Source organism: Heterocephalus glaber, unplaced genomic scaffold, assembly GCF_053883595.1.
Source record: "Heterocephalus glaber isolate CG9 unplaced genomic scaffold, H.glaber_assembly_v1.0 deba00001004, whole genome shotgun sequence".
Lineage (NCBI taxonomy): Eukaryota > Metazoa > Chordata > Mammalia > Rodentia > Bathyergidae > Heterocephalus > Heterocephalus glaber.
In genome coordinates this window covers 5,601,499-5,624,685 of record NW_028258179.1, presented here as the reverse complement: position 1 = coordinate 5,624,685, position 23,187 = coordinate 5,601,499, and the positions used below count along the sequence as shown (strand labels likewise).

General features: G+C 49.8%; 1 protein-coding gene across 3 annotated transcripts in view; it reads left to right on the top strand.

The window, feature by feature from the left end:
* Positions 1-23,187, top strand: part of Ngef (neuronal guanine nucleotide exchange factor) — a 90,626-nt gene that overhangs the window by 13,354 nt on the left and 54,085 nt on the right. For 2 of the 3 annotated variants that reach the window (XM_013066778.3, XM_087209424.1), the window contains exons 2-3: positions 11,636-11,979; positions 16,274-16,370. In XM_013066778.3, coding sequence (XP_012922232.1) covers positions 11,712-11,979; positions 16,274-16,370 — 365 coding nt within the window. In that variant the 5' untranslated portion in view covers positions 11,636-11,711. Of the gene's footprint in view, positions 1-5,207; positions 5,405-11,635; positions 11,980-16,273; positions 16,371-23,187 lie in introns of all 3 variants that reach the window. The other variant, XM_004868082.4, reaches the window with a different exon arrangement.

Below are 23,187 nucleotides of genomic sequence, written 5' to 3'. Positions count from 1 at the left end.
TTCCAGAAATCTCCACCATGGCCCAAGGAGGTGCGTGGCCCAGCTCCAGGGCCAGTGCGTGAGATCGGAGGCCCCAGGACCCAAGGCTCAGGTCCTGGAGCGCAAGAGGATGTGTGCAGAGAAGGGAACCCTTCCCCTGGCCCAACCGCAGAGGCCGGCGTCACCACTGCAGGGCCTGGGCATGGGCCCACGAGGGTCTCCACACTGCCCGTCCCCACCCCTGGCTGCCCCTGCACAGCGTCTAAAGGCAGCAGCTGTGACAAGGCCGGGTTCCTTTTCCAGGGAAAGAGATTCTCCAGGCCCAGAGCCCAGAGCAGGAGGAGTTTCGAGAAGCTTGTGAGACATGCACATTCTCAGGGCCCAGTCCGGACCCCCTGACCAGCCATCTGGGTGTGGATGCTCCAGGGGACTCTGGGCGCCCCCAAGTGAGAGTCACCACTATAGAGGATGAGGACCAGCTTCGAGGAAGCCACGTGCAACAGTGTGATGAGGGTCACGGGCGGGGAAGCCAGATGCCGAAGACAGCTTTCCAAGCAACCCTGCCACCTAGGCTGGGAAACGATTCCACGTGCTGTGAGCCAGCAAGTTGTCCTTAGCCAGCAAGCGGGGGCTGGGAAACTTCCTGGAGTGGCAGCCACAGGCTCCTTTGGAATTTGGTTCAGTTTGCAAACACTCAGCAATCTGGACACATAGATGGGCACTCTGTGTATCTGACTAAAATCTTTTAAAATGTAACCATATGAGAGGGTAAATTAGAAGTGCTGTGTAGCCTAATACTTGGATGAAATTCCACAAGGATGATCTGGGGGTCTCCTCGACCCCCTACTCCAGAGAGCACAAAGTTGGGTGCTCTTTTATTCTTGGCTGAAAAGGGTTTGCAAATTCAACCTAAAAGCGGCCTCCACAGGCCAAGCTGGCTAATTAGAACCAGGGAGGAGAAGCTGCTGATCGACCCAGCTGAAACTAACGCTGCCAGTTTTGGTAAATGCTGCTGCCCTACATTCTTCCTGGTCTGTAGAACTATTTGTAGAGAACTGGCCACCTCGTTCAATGACCCAGGGGGGCGTTTCACCGAGTTTGCCCTGGAGGGGATGCCAGGGCGTGGTGGGTACAAGGTGAGACATTCTGTGTACGTTTTACTCTGAGGTGGAGGGAGAGGGAGCGTTGGAGGTCAGACCTGGTGTTGACTACCAAGAAACTTTCCAGGCCTTGGCCATGGAATGGAGATTCGTGGCTCCACCGCCCATCTGCCTAGAGGCGAGGGTGCATTCAGAACTACTCCACTGTTCTTTCTTGGTCCCACTGACGGCTCCTACCTCCTCACCTCTCCTTGCTAAGAGTTGGTAGCTAACGGGCAGCACACAGGGATCACAGGCCATGTTGAAGTCTTGCTCAAAATGCTTTACAGGTCGAGAAACTATTTAATCCTTAAATTCCTTTGGAATTCATTGAGGAATTTATTTTGAGGATCTAGACATATTTTCCCAGCTGTTAACCAGTGTTCCAAACTTTTATTGACAACTTTCCTTTTTATAGCAACTTTATTGCAATGTAATTCACATCTCATATAGTTTATCTATTTGGAGGGTCCAGTTAATGGCCTTTAGGATATTTGGTGTAACCATCACCGAATCAGTTTTGTTGTTTCTATGATTGAGTTGTATGAGTTACGTATATTCTAGAGACATGCCCTTTATCAGATATATGATTTGCACAATTTTTCTGCTATTTGTGAGCACTGTCCTGGTGGTGTTCAGTGGAGCATAAAGGTTTTTTTCTTTTGATGATGTCCAATTTATTTTTATTTTGTTGCTTGTGCTTTTTGTGTCTTTTCTAGGAAACCGTTGCTTAATCCAATGTCCAGAAGACTTATGCCTGATTCCTTCTAAGAGTTTTATAGTTCTTGCTCTTACAATTAGGACTTTGATCTATTTTGAGTTAATTCTTGTATCTGGTGTGAGCTAGGGATGGAAATCCACTCTTTGACACATAGATACTCAGTTGTCCCAGCAACACTGGTTGGTAACTGTTCTTTTCCCATGAACTGTTTCGGCACTTTATCAAAACTCATTTGATCATAGATGTTTGAGCTTATTTATGGATTTTTCAGTTCTGTTCCATTGACTTATTTGTCTTTCCTTGTGCCAGTATCACTTTCTCAATTCCTGTTGTTTTATAGTTGCTTTTGAAATCAGAAAGTGTGAGTTCCATTTGGTTCTCCCTTTGCTGAGATGGTTTTGCCCTGAGTCCTCTGAATCCTTGATGAATTTTGTTTTTGTTTTTGTTTTTTGGTACTGGGGATTGAACTCAGGGCCTTGCACTTTCGAGGCAGGCAGTAGAACCACTGAGCTAAATTCCTGGCCTCCTTGGTGAATTTTATGTTCAGCTTATTAAATTATGCCAAGAAAGCCACTTGGGGTTTAATTAGGTCATGTAAAATATGTAGATTTGAGCTGTATTGTCATCTTAACAATATCAGTTCTTTTGAGCCATGAAAATGGGATGTTTCTATTTAGTTCTTCTATAGTTTCAATAATATTTTATAGTTTTCAGAATTTGAGTTTCACATTTCTTTTATTAAATTTATTCCTAGGTGTTTTATTCTTTTTGATACTTTAAATTGAGTTAGCTTCTTAATTTTTTTGTGGTTTGCTTCTTCCTGCTGTATAGATATACAATCAACATTTTGTTTTGTTTTGTGGGGGGTTTTTTTGGTACCAGAGATCGCGCTCAGGACCTTGCACTTGCAAGGCAGGCGGCAGAACCACTGAGCTAAATTCCCGGGTTGTTGTTTTTTGAGATAGGATCTCATTTTGTAGTTCAGGCTGGGTCTGAACTCACTATGTAGCCCAGGCTGGCCTCGAACTCAATGGTGATCCTCCTGCCTCAGCCTCCCAAGCGCTGGGATTACAGGCATGTGCCACCATGCCCAGCTATGCTAGGTTTCTTTGTACAAATGATATTAATTGATCACAAAATACTCCCATATGTTGGGGAGAAATTGCTCAAAGTGAAGAACACCTCTGCCAAGAACAAGTGGGGAAGGCCAATGTCAAAGAGGCTCTGTGAGCCCCAAATGGTAAGCGGAGGCAGCACACTCAGGCCAGGTCAGCCATGGAGCCAGACGTCCCTCTGGGCAGCCCAGCTCTGCCACCGCCATAGGCCGGTCCTCAGGGCTGTCACTGTTGGCCAGTGTTTTCCCGAATCTCCTCCCAGCTCCACTGGAGGCCATGCCCCTCCCCACCCCCAGAGTCTGCTATTGCTCCCTGTGGCCACAGCAGCTTGTTGCACACCCTCAACCCCTTTTACATAATGGGCACCCCCAACCCGCACCACTTGCGGACTCTGGGCTCCGAGGAACCTCAGGGAACTCTGGGCCTTCTCCAGGGTGGGTGCTTCATTCTCCCAAGCACACACCATGATGCCCATGAGCCTGGTGGTCTAGTCTTCCAATGGATCTCTGCCTTCAGAAGTCTGGGACCCACAGCCTGGAACCATGGCCAGGGTGTCCCCAAACCTGGGGAGACAGGAGGGATGATCAAGAGAACAGAGTCCCATGGCCCTAGGATCCCTTCCCACAGGGACCCACCATGCTGTGTAGTCCAGGCTGGCCTCAAACTCACAGCGATCCTCCTGCCTCAGCCTCCTGAGTGCTAGGATTATAGTGGCATGCCACCACATCCAGAAATTTTACCTTCTGCTTTATACACTGTGTATAGATTTTTTAGACATTAAACTGACAGACAAGGATTGAGTATATCCAAGGTATACAATGTGACGATTCACACACAGGCTTATGTGATGTGATCACCACATTCACGTGAATAGCACATCCATCAGCAACGTGCTCCACATCAGATCCCCAGAACCTGCTCATACTATAGCAGAAAACTTGTACCCCTGACTCATGTCTCCCCATTCTCCATCCCAGACCCCGGCAGCCATCATTCTGCTCTCTGCTTTAGTTTGACTTATTTAGATCCCCTCAGGAGTGAGGTGCATTTGCATTTCTCTGTGTACTTTATTTAATTTAGCACGGTGTCCTCTAGGCACATCCACATCATTGCAAATGGCACATTTTTCTTCTTGGGGCTAAATAACATCCCATTGTATCACTCTTTTTTTTTTTTCCAGTACTGGGGAATAAACATGGGGTCTCTGCACTGAGCTACAGCCTCAGCTCTTTTCAAATATTTTAAAATTTAAAAATTTGAAATAGGGTCTCATTAAGTCACTAAGTTGCCCAGGCTGTACTCCAACATTCAATCCTCCTGCCTCAGCCTACCAGAGTGCTCTCAGAGGCATGTGCCACCACACCTGGCTCTCATATTATCTTTATCCATTCATTCTTTGATGGACACAGGTTGATTTCCTATCTTGGCTGCTGTGAGTCAGGCTGCCATGAACAGGGAGGGCAGGTATCCCTTCCCTACACTGATTTCTCCTCCTTTGGATCCATGTATCCATAAGTGGATGTGTCAGACAGCTTTCTGTTACTGTAAGAAATAATACACAAGACAATCAACTTACAAAGAGGGAAGGTTTTACTTTGGCTCATGGTCACAGAGGTTTCAGGCCTGTTCATTGCTTTTGGGGTTGTGGTGGCAGAACACCATGGCAGGGTGTGTGTGATGCAGAAAAGCAGTGTTCCACTGGATCATATAGTAGTTTTATGCTTAGTTTTAAAGAGACTCCTTCTGTTTTTAACGATGGCTGAACCAATCCGCAACTCACCCACAGTGAACAAAGGTTTCCTTTTCTCCAAGTCTTTGCTTACCTCTCGTCTTTTGGCTTATTTAGTTGAAGAGCCTGTTGGTCCTGCCATAAACAGGAGTCCTGTTTTTAGCTTCCAGAATCGAGGTAGCCGTCTTAGTGGGAAGTTGGAGTGGGGTTAATGCGAGCTGCTGTCTCACCTAAGCTTCGCCTTGGACTTCTGATGAGAGACAAATCCTGAGACTCCCCACCATGGTGACAGGAGAAAGAAGCACGGGACAGGTCGCAGGCTAGGGAAGGTTCTTGCTAGAGCTTGGATCTAGAATGTCCCTCCCAGGACAATGTTCAAGGCTTCATCCCCAGCTTTGTGCTCTTGGGAATTGGTGGAAATGTTAAGAGGCGGGGCCCTGTGGGAGCTTTTACACCACTGGGTGATGCCCTTGAAGGGGGCCATAGGACCCCGACTCACCCTCTCTCTCTCTTTCACTTCCTAGCAATGAGATGCGAGGTTTTGCTACCAGGTCTGCCCAGTCATGGACCAAAGCCGTGAGCCAAAATGAACCTTTTCTTTCTCTAAGCTGATTACCTTGGTGTTTGATACAGCCACCAAAAAGTGACTATCGCAGTTCCAGTCCTGGTTACGTAAACTCCATGGCCCTGGCAAATCAAGGCCCCTCCAGCAACTGGGGAGGTGAGTGGTAGGTCCTGGAAACCTCCCCATCTCCTCATCCACTCTCTTCTATTCCATCCTGATTCCCCATTCTCTGCTCTTCATTCCCACAAGCCCCTTCGAGCGCCAACTTTGTCCAAATACGCACCCTCCAAGCCTTAGCTTCGTAATCTCCTGCGCAATGCCCTTTGGTTCCTTAAGAAGCTGTTTTTAAAATTCCATCACCTGTACCTGTTCTCTAAAGGTAAAGTTAAAAAATTTTGCTTCCTTTTTGAGACAGGGTGATGCTCAGGCTGGTCTCAAAATCGTGGGATTAAGTGATCTTCCTGCCTCAGCTTCCCAAGTAGCTCAGAGTATGAGTGTGTGGCACTCTGCCTGGCAAAATTTTTATTTTTTAGAATTGCCTTGCCCTGCCCCGTGCTTGCCAGGCCTGCAGGGTACCTCTCCCACTCATCCTCCACCTCCCGTGTCGACGTGGCCCTCAGTACCTGGTCCTCTGCATGCTCTGCTCACGGTCTCTTCCGGTGTGCTTGTCGCTGGCCACTCTGGCCCTCAGGGACATCGAGTCTATTCCTTCACCTCTGGCTCTGCGGCTTCCGTCAATGGCCCTCTTGGTGACGCAGGTTTCACGGCTGTGCCCCTTTGATCGCTGGCGTCTCAACTCCTTCATGTAAAGTAGAAGCTTGCTCAGCCTTTCTGGACCACATCCGGTTCCCAGGGCCGGGGCTCCGTCAGCAACTTCTGCACCATCAGAGAACGGGGTGCTGCATGCACTTGACCCTCAGTCCTCACGCACAGGAATTTGTCCCTCTTTCTAACCCACTTCCCACTCTGTGTGCGAAAGCCACAGACGGCGAGGGTGACAGGGACAGAAAGCGGTGGGAGAGGGCGGCTTGAGAAGGTTGCTGGATCTCACCGGATGTCAGCCTTCTCATCTCAGAGAGGCTGTTTGGAGTAGAAGCTGCCACTGGGGCTGGGGAGCAGCTCAGTGGTATAGCATTTGCCTAGCATTCACCAGGCCCTGGGTTCCATCCTGGGCTCCTGGGAAGGGAGGAAGTGAGGAAGGAAGGAAGGAGAAGGGGGGGGGGGACTGGTTGTTAAATTGGTGTCTCAGTCACTTTCCCTGAGGCTGAGGCCCAACACCCAACACTTACAACTTAAGGAGAGGTTTATTTTGGCCACATTCCAGTCCAGAGTCTGCTGGATCCGAGACAGAAGGGCCTGGCCCGGAGTCCAGGAAGAAGCGAGAGAGGGGAGGAGCCAGGAGAGAGAGGAACCTTGCAGGCCACGCCCACCGCGACGCCTCTTCCCAGGGGCCCCGCCCCTCACAGCCGTCAGCTCGGAGCCCCATAACCCACTCACCTTCCAAATCCCCGCCTCTGGTCACGTGGGGCTCTCAGGGACACCCAGATGTGAATCCTAAGTCTTGTTCTGAGCGTGCTCCAGGAGCTGTGGTTACTATTTAACCTTCAAGGTCACCGTCCAGTGAGTCCCAGCCTAGGCTGGGCCCTGCCATGGTGGAACATTTCCAAGCCGGCTTCACGTCAAATGTGCTGTCTCTCATCCCAGGCAGAGCCTCCCAGAATCCTGCTTCCTTTCCCAGGGTTCTAGTTCAACAGCCCTAAGGAGAATCAGGAAAACCAGGTTCCTCTTTCCTCCCTCTTGACCGGAGAGCAGCCAACAAATCAGGTGTGGAAGGCTGTCGCCCTGGCTGCTCAAACCTTCTGAGCCACTTCAGCGCTTGGCCTGGGGGTTGGTCCTAGAGCTCCCATCCTCCTTCTGTCACAGCTCGGAGACCCTCCTCTCCGTCTCCCATGCCCTGCTCTGCCCCAGGTGGGGTACATGGCAGGGACTCTCTTGCTGTGCAGAGCCAGCTGGGCCTGGCTCCAAGCCCCACCTCCCCTGCCCTCTGCCTGCCCTCCCCCGTTTGCCCCCCACTTCTTGAGTTTTCACTTTCAGTGTTCCCAGGATCCTTCTCACCACCCGCTTCTGGGGCATGCCCAGAACACACATTGTTTTGCCCCGACAACCCGTGGCCACCTCTAGATTCAGGGGCAGCTCCATCCTCCTAGGGTCACCCAGTCCAGTTCTGCTTGCGATTCGAAGGCCGCAGGGCATCCTCCACATGGAGGGTCCTGGCCAGCCTTTCCACACCCAGTACTTCACCTGTTTCCCTCTGCTGCCTAAAATCCTCCTGACTGGTGCCCCCCCCCCTTTTGATCCAGCAGGGAATAAAAAGCCTTTGTTGTTGACAGCCCAAGGCAAAACTTTCACCTTCGGGATGCTGAGCTTCATTCAAGGGCCAGGCTGGGGGCTGGAGGAGCCAGGCCACCTCTCCTCAGGGAGGCCCTGAGGGTTGGATCCACAAGCCCCTTCTCCCCGGAATGCTGCCGGGTTGTGTTCAAGCCCTTCATGCTGTCTCCTTGCTCTCCTGTGCTCTTTCGGGCCATGTTCCCTGGCCACACCTCCCACCTGGTGATGCTGGGCTGGCACAGCAGGCTCCGACCAGAGCTTGTCCGAAGTGCAGTTTCTGCCCCACCCGGAGCTCCTGAGTCAGAGCCTGAGTTTCAGCAAGAGCCCCAGGCATCTGCGCTTTTGGAAGTCTGGAGAGCACTGTCCGGGAGCCCCACCTCCCCACCCACTGTGCTCCCCCGGGGGCCCAGCAGCTGGCTTCCGAGCCACCACTGGGTCTGCAGCCACCACCGCTCCGGCCCCTTCCACACCTCTCCCTGTGCACCCTGATCTCCAAGGCCCCCACCCTCAGCCCAGTGCTAGAGCCCTGAGCATCACCCTTCGCTCCTGCCTGAGCCACATCCTGATCACCCAGGGGCAGAAGGGAAGGGCACTCCTGTCTCTGATTCACCAGCCCTGTCCGCAGCCAGCATCTGGATGGTGTCTTTGGACCACATGAGTCAGACAGACGGGTGTGACCCTGGGCCCGGCACTTGCTGGCAGGCACATTTGGAACATGCTCAGGCTACAGCTTCCAGTCTGCAAAGTGAGGCTAAGTAGCATGTGGACTTCACACGGGGATTGTGGGGCTTATCCATCCATGCATTCATCCAGAGGTTTACAGGGTGCTGTTGCGTTCCTGGCATCAGGGGTGGCCATGAAGTAAATGGACCGAGTCTTGCTCTTAAGGAGCAAGGAATGTGGCGGGACATAAAACAAAGACATGTGTCACAGCTCAGCAGGTGCCGGGGAATGTCTGCTGAGGGGATGGATGGTCAGGTGGATGGATGGGTGGATGGATGGAAGGATGCGCTATCCAAATATGGCTTCATCCTAAGCTCCCTCCCCATTCCTGGTCCCAAAGCTGTCCCCATGCCTCTCCCCCAGAGTTTACCTCTGGCTCAGAAAAACAAGGACCTTAAAGCTGCCAAGGAATTTTAAGAGAAACATTAAAAGATTGGGTGAGTGAGTGCGGGGCTGATATGTTTTCCAGCAGTTAATGGATGGACTAGAATCAAAGCAAGTATAAAAACATTCCAGGCTATGAACACATTTGCCTGAAATAGTCAATAAATGAAGTGGAAGTAAAGTTTTTCAGATAATCTTACAAGTCACACTATGCTTCTCTTTCTGTGTGTGTGTGTGTGTGTGTGTGTGTGTGAGAGAGAGAGAGAGAGAGAGAGAGAGAGAGAGAGAGAGAGAGAGAGAGAGAGACAGAGACAGATACGGTCTTAAAGATGATAGGATTTGAGCAGACATTTCATCAGGCTTTAGAGCCTCCTCATTCAAAGACAGTGGCTGGGGTGGCCTGAGACCCACCCTGTTCCTGCCACACTGGGAGCATTCATTCTCTGGGTGCTGTCAGCCTCCCTGGTCACAGAATAGGACAGCTGGAAGGAGCCACCAGGAACACTGTGCCCCGGACAGAAACTGAGTCCCAGCCTGCCTGGTGCTACAGATGATTACAGGCTCTTCAGAGTTGGGGTTCAAACCCATGTGGGGTCCTCCGCAGTACGTCCCCCGGGGACCGTGGGACCACTGGCCACGCAACACAGGGCTGAGCCACAGTCACAGCACAGCACGCTGAGGGCACCACCTCCCACCTGTCTACCTCCGTGACCACCAGGAGAAGGCAGCGGGGGGAAGCTCACAGACCCATGGTCATCAAGGGCTCAGGCACCGCTGGGCTGTGACAGCAGGAACAAGGGAGCTCCTTGGGTGGGCACGGTCCTGCGTCTTTGGGGGGGTGTCCCACACGCCGTATGTGTTTTTGAAAACTCAGAGGTGTGTGCTAAGAAGCTCCTTCTACTCTGCCACCATTCCTCAATTTTTGAAAAATGCTGCCTAAAATAGTAGTGACGACTGTGACGACAGTAAAGTCCTTGAGTGCCAAACAAGGTCCAGTCAGGGCCCCTGCTCGCTGAGATCCTGCCTGGCCAGAGCAGGAAGATGCCGGTTTTAGGCCTCCCTCCCGGGTAGGTCCTCGAGCCAGCCCCAAACCAGCACACTTGAACCCCAGACTGGCCTCACTCCCACCTCCCTGACCGCCAATGGCACGGTCACCCTGTCACCCTGGCCATCACCAGCCAAGTTCCTGCTTTTCCCACAGCCACAATCCCGGTCCCTCCATCTTCACGCCAGGCCCGGCCTTGTCCGGGTGCTCACCTGCCACCCCTGTGTGACACCTGCCCCAGAATCGACACGGAGCCCCAGACCCATCTGCCCAGGGCTTCCGGATCCTCTCGCTCTCTGCCCTCCTTGTCCTCCTGTGTGGCTCGGGAACAGTTTGGTGGCTGTGACCACGTCCCCATGGCGGCTCAGGTTGGACTTGCTGTCAGTGGAAATCCCCCTTGGCTCTGTCACATCTATGATAAGCTGTGTCCTTCTGGGCACTCCTGCGACAGGAGGCATTAGCTGTCCAACCTCTGTGTGACCTTCTGGCTACTACACAGCCCTCCCAGGCTAGATGGGACCTCGTGGTCCCAAACCATACACCCTGCTTGCACAGAAACCCAAGTGGCATTCCCCAGCCCCAGGAGCTCAGCCAGCACCCCTTCTTAGTGTGCGTGCCTCTACCCGCCAATCGCTGGGCGCTCACCTGACCCCGGCTGATTCTTCAGGGCAAGGTCTGTAAATAGGTATAGCCAGAGCTCCAAGCAATCCGCCAATCCCCCTACCAGGAAGTCCCTAATTCCTGCCTTGGGTGGAAAAAGACATCCTCTCCCTTGTGTGGAGAACCCTGCTCCTCCTGACATCCCTAACTCGCCTGCTGCCCTCGGGCCAGACAGGGCTGGGCTGGAAGAAGAGGGGCTGGGGAAGAAACAGGGTGCCCTGGGGCAGCCCTTGGCTCTCCCTATGTTTAGAAGAGCTGCTCCTGTGGAGTTCCGGTCTCTGATCCCCTTGAGCATGGTAGAGGTTTCAACTGTCACCCAGAAATCAGGCGTTCCAACACATGCAGGCTTTATGTGGCATTTCTGTACCCCCAGATTTCCACAGTCACTGGGACCCCAACCCCTCTGGTGAATGGAAACCACAGAAATGCTGGCTGCCTTCTGTCTGGCACGCTGTCCTCCAGCTTACAACTCACCCAAGGGTTCTCCTGGTCCAAGCCCGCACCCCAGAAGGAGGGCCGGAGTGGGAGCGAGGTGGTTTTGCTTAGAGAGTCCTGGGCTGTGCCTACTGCACCCGTTTCTCCTGTGACAAGTGGCCCCATATGGACAGTGTGTCCCGGAGGGAAGTAGCCATTCTGCAGCTCCAGGCCAAAGGACAGCCATGGGTGGGAGTTTTGTTGTCCCCCGGTGTCACACACGGTTCTATCAAAGAGGTCCCCAGTCCAGTGGCCCCCGGTTGGCCCCCAGAAGACAGCAAGAGATTTGTCCTTGTGGGGCTCACACACTCTCATCTGTAAGTGTGCTGTCGCTGGCCACCACCCCTTTCCTCCTCCGGTGTCTTCGCATACATGTGGCTTCGTGTTGCTTTCCTGAATTCTCTCTGCTTTTGCTACTCTTTTTCTCAGGAATTATTCAAGAACTGTTTACTTCAAAGTTACTGATGCAGAGCACTTTCCCCCGAAGTGCATCCTATGAATAGTATAAACAAGCCTCAATTATAAAATGATACATGAATGCACCCAAATTACAGTGGTTATGCTGTAATTTTCATTGACAAAGATGTGGTTGGCCGGATGTGCAGATTACCCCAAATTTCATCACAACCAAATGGGAGTATAATTCCATAACTCTGAATGCAGTAGTTAACCCGATAATGCTAACTGAAAATTGTTCTCTTTCTATTCTAAAGCCCTCCAATCTTGGCGGAACCTGGGGAGGTTGGTGCCCTCCCGTCTTTCTGCGGAGAGACCATTAGGTCTATTTCCATGGAGACCAAAGAATCTGAAGACTTGGCAAAGCCCCGGAGAAAAACAGTGAGCGGTTCACAGAACATTGATGCTGAGCTGGCCACGGCAAGGCCTGAGTCACTCTCAGAAAAAGAGGAGACTCCCCGTGATGACCAGGACATGGAAGACAAAGACGACCGCTGCTACATCCCGATCCAGAGAAACTCCATCTTCAATCGCGCCATGAGACACCGAAGACACACCAAGGCCAGAGGTGCCTCGGAAGGGACCGCCTCCCGCCCGGCAGGTCAGCCCCAGGGCAGCTGGCACAGCTGTGCCTTCACATCCAGTAGAGTTATTAGGGCTGAAAGGTTCTTGCTGCCTGAAAGAGAATAAAAGGCCCTGAAATGATCAGGGATGGGCCCCACAGGCAGAACAGTTTGAAGCCCTTTTCTGAGGAATCCAAATTTCCCCCATTGGATGTTGGTGTTCTCAGGTTGTACAGTGAGACAGCCGGGCTTAGGTTTAAAAGATGCAACACAGCTCCCCCAGCCCTATGTGCACCGGGGAGAGAGGGTGTGGAGCTGTCCACTCTTGGGTCACCTGCAACTGTGCAGCTCTGTCCTGCCCTTCCTCTGTCACCTCGAATGTCAGAACTTCCGCTGTCCTGAAAATAAGTGAGATTAAAATCTTGGGATATCTTCACACAGGGCCCCTTAATCTCTTAGACCAGTTTCCAGCACATGTTATCAGCTCAAAATATATTTGTGGAGTCTGGTGTAGTACATGCCTGTAATCCCAGCTACTTAGGAAGCTGAGGCCAGAGGATTGCGAGTTCAAAGCCAGCTTGGGCAACTGAATGAGACTTTGTCCTGAAATTTAAATTAAAAAAAAAAAGTAAGAGGGCTGGGAATGGGAATGTAGCTCTGTGGTAGAAGCCCTGCCTAGCATGCTGAAGGCCCTGGGTTCATTCCCTAATGCCACAAAAGAATTACACACACCCACATGTATTTGTTGAGCAGAATAAAGTTTAGAAACTTTTAGCAGTGGGGCCGATCAGAGCTACAGACCCTTTTCCCGTGGCTTCCCACAGGCCTGAGTGGGCAGCCAGCTGGGGTTGTAGAGGGAGAGACAGTTTCCCAGCTCCTGGGGACAGCAGCGGCCACCAGACCATGTGGTGCCCTGGGCATCCTGGAGGCATCAACTTCTGATTCATTACCTCATTCAGAAATACTTGCTGAACTTGCGTGGTGCAACCTTTCCTTGCAACTTCAGGTTCCCTCAAAACACAGACTTCCTGCAGCAAGGCCTGTTCTCATCCTGATCCTGTGATTGGTCATGGCTCCTCTGTCCGGCTGGCTTGTCTGACCTCCACGGTCAGCCAGGGGTCCATCGAGGCGGAGGTGGGGGGCAGCCTTGCTCCCTGTGGTGTCTTTGCTATTTGCAAAGCAGCACCCAGGACGAGCCCAGACATGGGGGCCGGAAGCTGGCAATACCAGGGGATGGCAGCAGGATTCATGGTTGCTGGGAACTCCTATGAATGCTAACAGACCCCTGAGTCTAGAAGCAAGGGAAGCCAGGGCGCCGAAGGCTCTGTGGCAGGTGCTGTGATTTCTCTCTCCACTCTTGTGTTAGCTGAGACTGTGCACAGGTGGGGAGCTTTGGGGACACCCCCACACCCCACAGATAGAATCTCTGCCCTCGAGGAACCATAGTTTCATAATGGTGTCACTGTACTGCAAGCTGTGTGTCAGAGTGAAGAGGCAAAGAATGAGATCCTTCTGGTGATTCCGGAGAGGCCTCTCCGGGAGTCCTAGGCAGTGCACCTGCACATGTTGGTTTAACTTCTCAGTGGCCACATAAAAAAATTACAAGTAATTACAAGTAATCCAGGTATAGCAGCACACGTCTATAATCCCAGCATTCAGGAAGCTGAGGCAGGAGGATCACTGTGAGTTCAAAGCCATTCTGGGCTACATAGTGAGTTCAAGCCCAGCCTGAATTACATAGTAAGACTCTGTCTCAAAAAAATGAAAGAAAAAAGTACAAAGAAATGGGTGAAATTAACCTTAATCCATTTATGTATCCAACAATAGCCAAAATATTGTATTGTGTAAAAACCACTCTAAGAATTATCAGTGAACTATTTTATACCATTTGTTTACACTAAGTCTGAAATCTGTTGAGGATTTTATATTGTAGCCCTGCCCAACTGGCATGCCAAATTTTCATTGGAAATACTTGATCTGGATTTAGATTTCATAAAATGTACAGTCAGGAAAGATTTACATATGCAAAGCGTTCCAAATATCCTTAGAAGTTTTCCAATCACAGAATCAAGAATCAGTTTTTACATTTAAATTTAAACGAAAGGGACTGAGGAGGGAGCTCAGTGGTAGATGCTGGCTGGAATGTGGGAGGGCCTGGGTTCCATCCCTGGCAAGCATGGGAAGAAAAAGCTAAATTTAACTTAAGTTGAAAATGGAAAATGCCTGTGGCCGTGCTACTGAGTGGGAGGCGTAGAAGCCAGCTGCAGGGCTGGGGGCCCCAGGGGTCCCAAAAAGGTGGGTATGGAGCTCCTCTGAGAGGGAGGCCAAGAGGGGAGCAAGGCCTCAGCTGCGTGGCCTCCCCAAGCCCAGCCAGGAAAGCGGATGCCCACCCAGCCCATGACAGAGGCAGCCGCAGCCGGGAAATACCTTCAGAGATGGGGAGCTCTGTTATCAGTGGCTCCTCGTTCCTCCTCCCAGGGGTTAAGCCCCCAAGACACACATGGCGTCTCCTGACCCAACCCAGGGAGAAAATGCCATTTTACCACAAAGATGGCAAAGGGCACAGGGCGGGAGCACCAAAAAGTTCTCCCCAAGTCAGGCCTCTCTGGCCCACTCCCTCGAGAGAAAAGAAGGCACATGCTCAGGGGTCACGAGGTGGGGTTTGGGTCTGGAGGGGAAGGGCATTTTCCATTACATCTGCTAAAAGAGCACCCTTTAGGATGAAGAAAAAAGACTCCTGTCTAACCCATTGCCTGTCTGTGGCCAGAGCACCCTGAACACTTCCGATCTCGTCTAGATGATTGCCTAATCGTCCCACCCAGGGTGCTATGACATTCTAGGTCAGCGCTGGTGAACCTACAGCACTCGTTCTGCAGTGGGCTGGTTTTTTTTTTTTTTGGTACCGAGGATTGAACTCGGGTCCTTGTGCTTGCGCAGCAGGCGGCGAAACCACCGAGCTAAATCCCCTGCCCTGCAGTGGGCTGTTTGTATCACTGAAATCTCTAGAAGGTTCACCATTGCTGGTGTAGGAGAAGGTGACCAGACTTAAGAGTACTGACCAGGACTCAGACACGGAAAAATTGGTTGTGAAAAAATTGACAAATTGCAAATGATTTTTTTGTCCAGTCAAAATTATAGCAAAGGGTTTATTGTCCTCCAAGACATTAACCAGGTTGTTTGTTTGCTGTGCTGGCAGTAACCAGGTTTAAAGGGGCAATTAAAATATATGGTGAACACTGAAATTTTTAAAAATTATTAGAGCAAAAGACATATTACCATTAATCCCCTTCAAAAAACTCCCCGTTACTTTCAACACATTTATCCCATGTTCTTGCCACTTTCTAAAGCAATTCTGGAAGTCCTCTTTCCTGAGTGTCTTTATGAAGTGTAGTAAAAAATACAGGGAATGCTGCTGCTGAGCACCATCCAGTGGAAAGGCAGCTCATAAAAACATGACGCTAGTTTAAAGTGTTTATCATATCCTCATCTCCCCCAAATCAGGATTTTTTTTATATCATCAGTGTTGTAAGTCATGAGCAAATCAGATGACATATGTTGACTTAAACTGTATTATGTATGTATTATATGGACTTGGACAATCCCCTTAGAAAATCCAAGAATGTGAATAGATAATGTGACTAATCATTTGAACTTTAAATATGCCTTCTGGTGTGGGTATTTTATTTATTTGGAACTCTAAGCAATTGTGATCATGCATAAGACTAAAACGTTTTGTAAAGGGAGTATCCTCAGAAGTAGATGAAAACTAAAAATTGAAAATATCACTAGTAAAAAAAAAAACCCATGATGCTGTGTCCTCATCCACCTTATTCACTGGATCTGGCACTGTGTAACTTCTGGCTCTCCCCCGAAGTCAAAAGGACCTTGAAAGGTAAACAGTTTGGATCCATTCAGGACATCAAGGCAGCCACAACAGTGCAACTAAAGACACTAAAGAAAGAGCACTTCCAGAACAGCTTCAGAAAGTGGCAAGAACAGAAGGTGAGTTTGAAGCAAGAGGGAGTATTTCAAGGGGAATTCATGGCAATGCGTTTTAGTGTAATAATTTCTTTAAAATGTAAGCATTGACCACGTTTTCAATCATACCTTGTATACACAAGTCAGCATTCTTATTTCCCCCCAGCTGAGTGTGTGTACACAGAAGAAGTTCCGTATCATAGTAACCGTTTCCATAGCAACGGCATTGTATCCTCCTTATCCCACTTTCCTCCTCGTCCTCGTGTTGGTTATTAGTGTCCTGGTCATGGAAGAATCACCTGAAAAGGGGGAGGTACATGTTCTCTAACTTGCTTCATTTCTTAAATGTCACAGATTCACAGGAAAATGGAAAATCTGTAAACAAGTCCGAGAGCAGAGCCCCTCTGAGCAGAACAGCAGTGGAGACACGCACAGGCGCCTGGAAACCAAGGTAAGAGGGAGTGAGCGACCAGGAAGGGCTGTTTGAGCAAAGATATTGGAGGACTGGTACTGGAAGTCTTGATGGGACGACAAGGGAGTTGTGTTTATCTTTTTTAAAAACCTATTTTTACTCTTCTGTCACCAACCCAGGAAACTAGGTATTACATACACCAAGAAATAAAAGAATGCCAGGTGCAGTGGTGCACACCTATAATTCCAGCTCTCTGGGAGGCTGAGGCAGGAGGATCACAAGTTGCAGCCCAGCCTGGGCAATATAAAAAGTCTCTAAACAGAAAGGAAAAAACTCTGAGCTGGGGATGTAGTTCAGAGTGAGTGAAGGTCCTGGGTTTGATCCCCAGTATGGCAAAAAAGAAAGAAAAGAGAGGAGAAAAAGAGAGAGGGAAGAAGGAATCAAAGAAGAAAATCACTGTAACACCACCACCCAGCAAAGCGTAATATGCTGTAAATGTTCCACGTGTTTTTTCTACATGTTTTATCCATGCTTTCTCTTCCTAAAACAAATTTTATGATCCATTCTGTCTTGTGACCTACTTAGTTCATCATAACACCTCTGTGTGCTACTAAATCTTTTTGTACACAATTACTGAAAGGCTATAAAATATTCTGCACTATGACTGCATGGTGATTTATTAATCATGCTCCTGTTGTTGGATGTTTGGATATTGTAGCATTTGGGACTGAAGTTAGCAGCTTCTAAGAAAAACCTGAATAGCACACAGCTTAACATGACAGAAGTCTATTTGGTCCTTGTATAAAAGAAGTCTGAAGCTCCTTTGCACCTTCAGCTTTCTATTCTGCCATCTGTCAAGATGACTGCCCCAGCTCCAGCCATCACAAGTACAATTCAGGTAGAGGCAAGAAGAAAGGCAAGGGGCATAGGGTACATGCCAGCCAAGCCTGCCTTCTTCTAAGGAGCTTTCTTTAAGCCCACCCAACCTTTGTTGCTCAATTTCATTGGTTAAAACCAGGTCACATGATCACTTCCACCCATAAGACAAGCTGGAAAATGTGTTTTTTAAAGTCAGATCTGGGGCTAAGGGTGTAGTTCAGTGGTAGAGCACTTACCCACCATGTGCAAGGCCCTAGGTTCAACCCCTAGCACCATAAAAATAAAATAAAAATAAATCCAGGTCTGTTTGTGTCTACAACAAATAGGCTCAGTAAGGAAAAAGGGGAATTGAATATAAGAGGGCCAATTGCAATTGTTGACCCAAGGAAATTCCAGCTTCTTGCTGTTTCATAAGCCACACTATAATAAATGTCACTGTGGCAAAATCGGGATCCCAGCCCTCATTATTTCTTTAAATTAAAAGCCTAGAAGTGTCACAGTCCATGGATCCCTGGGTGCTTACAGAGAAATAGAGTCTCCACACCTGCACTGTCCAGGACGCAGCATTGGGCAGGGCAGCCTTGGCCTCCTGGGTTGCTCTGCTCATTGGGCCTGATGGTACATAGGACCACACACAGGCACACATGCACACACACACACGCCCAGACCTAGCTTACTCACATAAGTGGATATTAAGGGCAAGTATTCCTGTTGTCTCTGATCTGGCTTAAGCCCCAGGGTCCTGATCAAGGCTGCAAATGTCGGACCACCTGTGAGGACAATGAAGCCACCCTCATCCCACAGCCAGGACAGCAACAGCAGCGAGAGTGAGAATCCCTGACAGCCAGGTGCCAGCACTGCAGCCAGAGTCTCAGAGGGGTGGAGGACAGGCCCCAGGGTAGGAAGAGAGAGGGCTCAGGACAGGCTGCTTGCCAATGGGGATGGACGTGTTTCCATATTTTCATGAGCAGTAAAAAAGGAGGGATGGGATTGGCTGCCAGTTTCTGATGGGAGAGAACTGTCAGGAGCTGTTTCCTACTTGCCCCAGGGCAGCTGTTCCCCTCATTTTAAGCCACATGAGGGCTTCAGGAAGTCACTTGGGAATCTGTGGCATCTGGGGGCACAGGGACAGGACCTGGAGATACAAGGGCTGAGGAAGCACAGCACCTTTCACAGTTTAAGGGAGGAGAGGTTTCATTTGGCTCACGGTTTCAGGGGATCCAGTCTATGGTCAGGGGGCTCTAAGGCAAGACCATCATAGCAGAAGGGTGTGGAGGAGGAAATCTGCTCAGTTCATGACATCCAGAGAACAGCACCAGAAATCAGATACAGCACCCAAGGCCACGCCTCCATGACCAGTCCAGATACACCCAGGAGCAGGCTTTAGTAATCCGCTAGGCATTTGTTAATCCAGTGACGTTGGCATATCAGAATTAATGGTCACAAGCCCTTTCTGACTCACATCCCACCAAGGCCAACTTGCCCACTGATGGCCGCCAGTGCTTCCTTCTGTCCTGCGGCCTGCTGAGTCTAGGAGAGTGGCTAGTCCCTAGGTCCACCTGATGCCCACAGGCCCTTTGTCTGCATCAGGTTTTCTGAACTGGATTCCATGGCAAGGTATGTCAGGAAGCACCTCTGCCAGAAGTTTTTTAGGCAAAATCTCATGCTAGGCTACCAGGTCTCCAGGGCTTTGAGTAACTGCTTTTAGGTCAGGTCCAAACACAAGTTTCTGCTGGACAATGGTAATTGGCCATCAGTGAGCCAGGCTTCCATGTTCCACCAGAGACGTCTGGGGAGCTCACCCCTTCTCTTCCTGTTCCTCCTACCTGGTCCAGGCTTTGCGAGCACCATAGCATCCAGAGAGAAGTCCAGATCTGTTACCTGCATAAAGCAATTTAATCCCTGCTCACACCCCCACCTCTGTCCCTGGCTTCTTGCACTGGGTCTCTGAACCAAGATCTATGGTTGACGCTGAGCACCCTTTGCTCGCTTTCCAAGGTGTTTATTTGTTCCTGTTGAAGTCCCTTGGCTCTGTTAGCCAGCTTTCCTGTATGACCCAAAAGGTTGTATCCCCTTATAACCTTTTGGCTCTCCAAAGCCAGTGGAAGCTCCTTTTTCTTTCTCTTAGAGGAAAAAATTTCTAAAACATGGAATCTAATTGGCCATCCCTGGGTCACATATTTATCTGTGAGCAAATCAGCTTCAAGAATGGGGGAAGGGGACATTCCCTATCAACAGAGCTGGACAGCCGTGTGGTTTAGAGTATATGAAGCCCACATAAGAGAAGGCCTGAATGGGCTCGTGAGAAGTGGGAAGCAGCTGATGGAGGCAGTCAGAGTGGTGACTGGAGGGAAGAGATTAAAAGACTTAGGTCTGCAGAGGCCAGGATGGGTGAGGAGCCGGTCCTTGGGGCTTTGAGAAGCTTGGGTGGTAGTGATGTAGGGCGTGTGGCCAGCGTCTCTGCCCAGGGTTCTAGAGTTGTCCAAAGCTCACCTGAGGGGACACTTCGAGTCCTCTTCTCAAACCCAGCAGTGGGAATCAGTGCTGCTGGGCAGGGCAGCAGGAGGGACACACAGTCAGGCTGGAAAGATGCTGTATGCAGAGGGGACAGGAGAGAGCTTGCGTTTGTTGAGCAGTGTTACATGCACTGTCTCATTAAAATCTCTTGTTTTTCTCTCCAGTTCACAGGTGAGAAAACCAAGATCCAACAAAATTTAGTAGCTAGCCTGAGAGTGCACAGTCAGTGAGGGACCCGGAGCCCGACTCCACCCAGGATCCCCATTCCCCAGGCTGCCTGGTGCAGCCTAGCTAGGTGGTCCTGGCTGGAAAAGGAAGTGTCCTATTAATCTGCCTGCAGGGGCCAGAGACCAGAGGTATGGGGGAGCCCCTTCCCCAGGGACCCCAGGTCAAGTCAAGATACTGTAAACTATCTTTATATATACACTGTAGTGTCACAGGTCAGGGTTCTAGTCCCCATGTCATTTCATGCCATAAAAGTTCCAAATTTATTTTCTTTTAAAAAAATTCTAATATGTGCTTTTATAAATCAACATTTAGTATTTAAAACTAAGCTATATTAGGGCTGGGGATGTAGCTCAGTGATAGAACCCTTACCTATCAATGCCCAAGACCTTGATTTCTATTCCTAAATCCCCAGTACTAAAAACACAAAAACCCACTAAGCTACATAATAAACTTCACATGGACAATTTTTCCACATCAACTGGTCAATCTCCCTAAAACATGACCTTCCTTTTCCTGGCATGCTCTCAGGGAAAGCCGTGCTGTCCCGGTTATCACATATGGTGACATTTTCTTGGCTCCATCGTGATTTCCTCACTGCCCCCAAGGACTCGAGCGTGACACCATGAGCCCGAATGCTGGGCAAGGACTGGTTGCCATATTGGAAACTGTATGTGTTTCCATGTCAACACACGGTGGCACCTACCATTACCCTGGGGGCAGCTTTGGGTGTTCGTCAGTGCTAGCCGGGGTTGTTTCTACCAGAGTCACAGGAAGAGACTCTGGAAACACACAAGTGAAGTGGGTCACTCCAAGTTGGAGCCATCCCTTTTATTCAGGGGGGCTGTTTGGGGGCAGCAGAGGAGTTGAGGAAATGCAGCCTAACTCCAGTCCTGTCTCTTAATCAAATTGCTGATTTACAGGTAGCACAGGAGAGAGGAGAGTGTGTTCAACAACCCCATGCAGATGCAATCAGCAAAATCCAAATAGGACGCAGCACCAATTTCTAACAAACAAACTGCAGCTGGGCATGGTGGCACACATCTGTAATCCCAGCACGTGGGAGGCTGAGGCAGGTGGTTCATTGCAAGTCCCAGGCCAGCCTGGACTACATAGTGAGTTCAAGGCCAGCCTGAACTGCATCATGAGACCCTATCTCAAAAAAAGAGAGAGGGAGGAAGCAATTAAGCACTATCAATCAATTGCAATGTATAGATCTTTCCAATAAACACAAGTGTGGGAGGAAAATTTAAAAGACCATCGGGGAAGTTTGAACACAGCTGCCATTTGATGATGTTAAGAAATCATTGATTTCTTTGGCCATGTTCAAGATAGTGTAATTATTTTTAGCTATGTACTACTCTGCACCTTTGAGGGATACATTCGGAAATATTCTGGATGGATTGGTAATACTGTCTGGCAGTTGCTTCAACATAATCCAGGCCCAGGAAGCAGCAGGCCAAAGCGGAGCTGGAAGACCGAGAGTTAAGAATGCCTGGAGCCAGGTGGCGACTATTTGGGGATTCATTATATTTTTCTGTCTACCTGAATGTAGATTTGAAATTTTCCATAGAGCTACATCCCCAGCCCTCTCCAGTTATTTCAAAACAAATTAACAGGAGATTGAGTGAAGTGGCCATGATCTGATCTGAGCCTTCGAGGCCAGGTCTCTTTCTCGGGAGGTTGGCAGGATCCTGGTTCTTCCTGCTAAGCACGGAGGTGGCCCAGGCCCAGGGTGACTTTAGATTCCTCAAGTTGGGGCCGCACCAGGTTCCACCCCCACCTGATTGCCTAGCCGGTGTCTGACACCAGCGGCCCCAGACTTGCAAGTGATGGTGGACGATGAAGGAGCGTGTGTGTGTGTGTGGACGCCCAGGCAGAGGCTGTGACCTGACACTTCGACCTGACCTAGCATCACCCTGTGCAGCTGGTGCAGTCACGGCCCAGGGCTGCAAAGCTGGGCCCAGTGTCACCGGACAGGTGGGTGCTCCTGCAGCTGCTGCAGGATGTAGCACCTGTGACCCTGGGGAGGGACACCTGCCTGCTGCCCTTTGGGGAGACCCATCCTTTGCCCTCCCCACTAAGCCAGGCCCCTCAGCGCCTCATGCCTAAACCATCATTTGCAAGGCCGGGCCCACTGGTGTCAGACTCTGGAGGGGGCAGAACCTGGTGCGGCCCCATCTCAGTGAACCTAACATCACCTGGGGCCTGCCATGTCTCCATCGGGTGCCCCCCAAGGTCCCAGAGGGCCCCCAGGTCTGGGGACCATGAATGGGGTTCCCAGAGTCTTGGAAGGACATGGAGACTGAAGGTGGGTTTGGATTTTCTTTCTCTGAAATTGTTTCTATTTTTAACACTCAGAATAAATATAACTGTGACTTATGTTTCACAGTTTATGCAGCTAATTTCATATACTCTTGACAGCTATGTCTTCTTATTTTCAGCAGTTCTAAACTTTTTCCCCTTCTGGAAGTTGAAGGGGTACATTCCCCCCACACACAAGTACACACACATGTGCACACACACACATGCACATAGACACACACACATACACCCATGCACACATGCAGAATGGGCTGCAGGGCAGGTGGCTGCCTCGGGCGTGGCCCTTCTTGAGATGGCCATGGTCTCTACCCGCACCTGCTCGGAAAGGCCTGAACCCAGAGGTGATGGACAGAGGCTCTGGGACTCACAAGGAATACAGGAGGGAAAGCCTGGTCTTGGAGCCTTGCTCGCTGCTTTGACATTTAAAGTAGTAGTAGTAGTAGTAATAAGAATAACAATATAGAACAATAATTACATAGGTCTGTGGTACAGTGCTCTACCACAGGAGGCCCTGGGTTTGATCCCCAATACCTCAAAAATACAATTAAAATAAATAAAATAAAGGGGCTGGGGATTAAGCTCAGTAGTTCTGCCACCTGCTTCGCAAGCACAAGAACCCGAGTTTGATCCCCGGTACCAAAAAAAAAAAATAGTCCATCAAAATAAAGAAATTAATAGTGAGAATAATGACAACATTAACAGGCATTGGGGGCCTGAGCAGAAGCGTGGATTTCTCTACTTGCAATTCCATCTTCAGTGTGTCTTGAACTGCTGACCTCTTCTCACTTGTTATATTGTCAGTTTGGGTTAATTCTGCCTCATTTTGGTTATTCTAGCTCCTTGTTTAATTTTTAAGGTTCCTTACTTTTTCCTTTTAGGGTCCTCCTTATTTTCCCTCTGTTTTAATTGC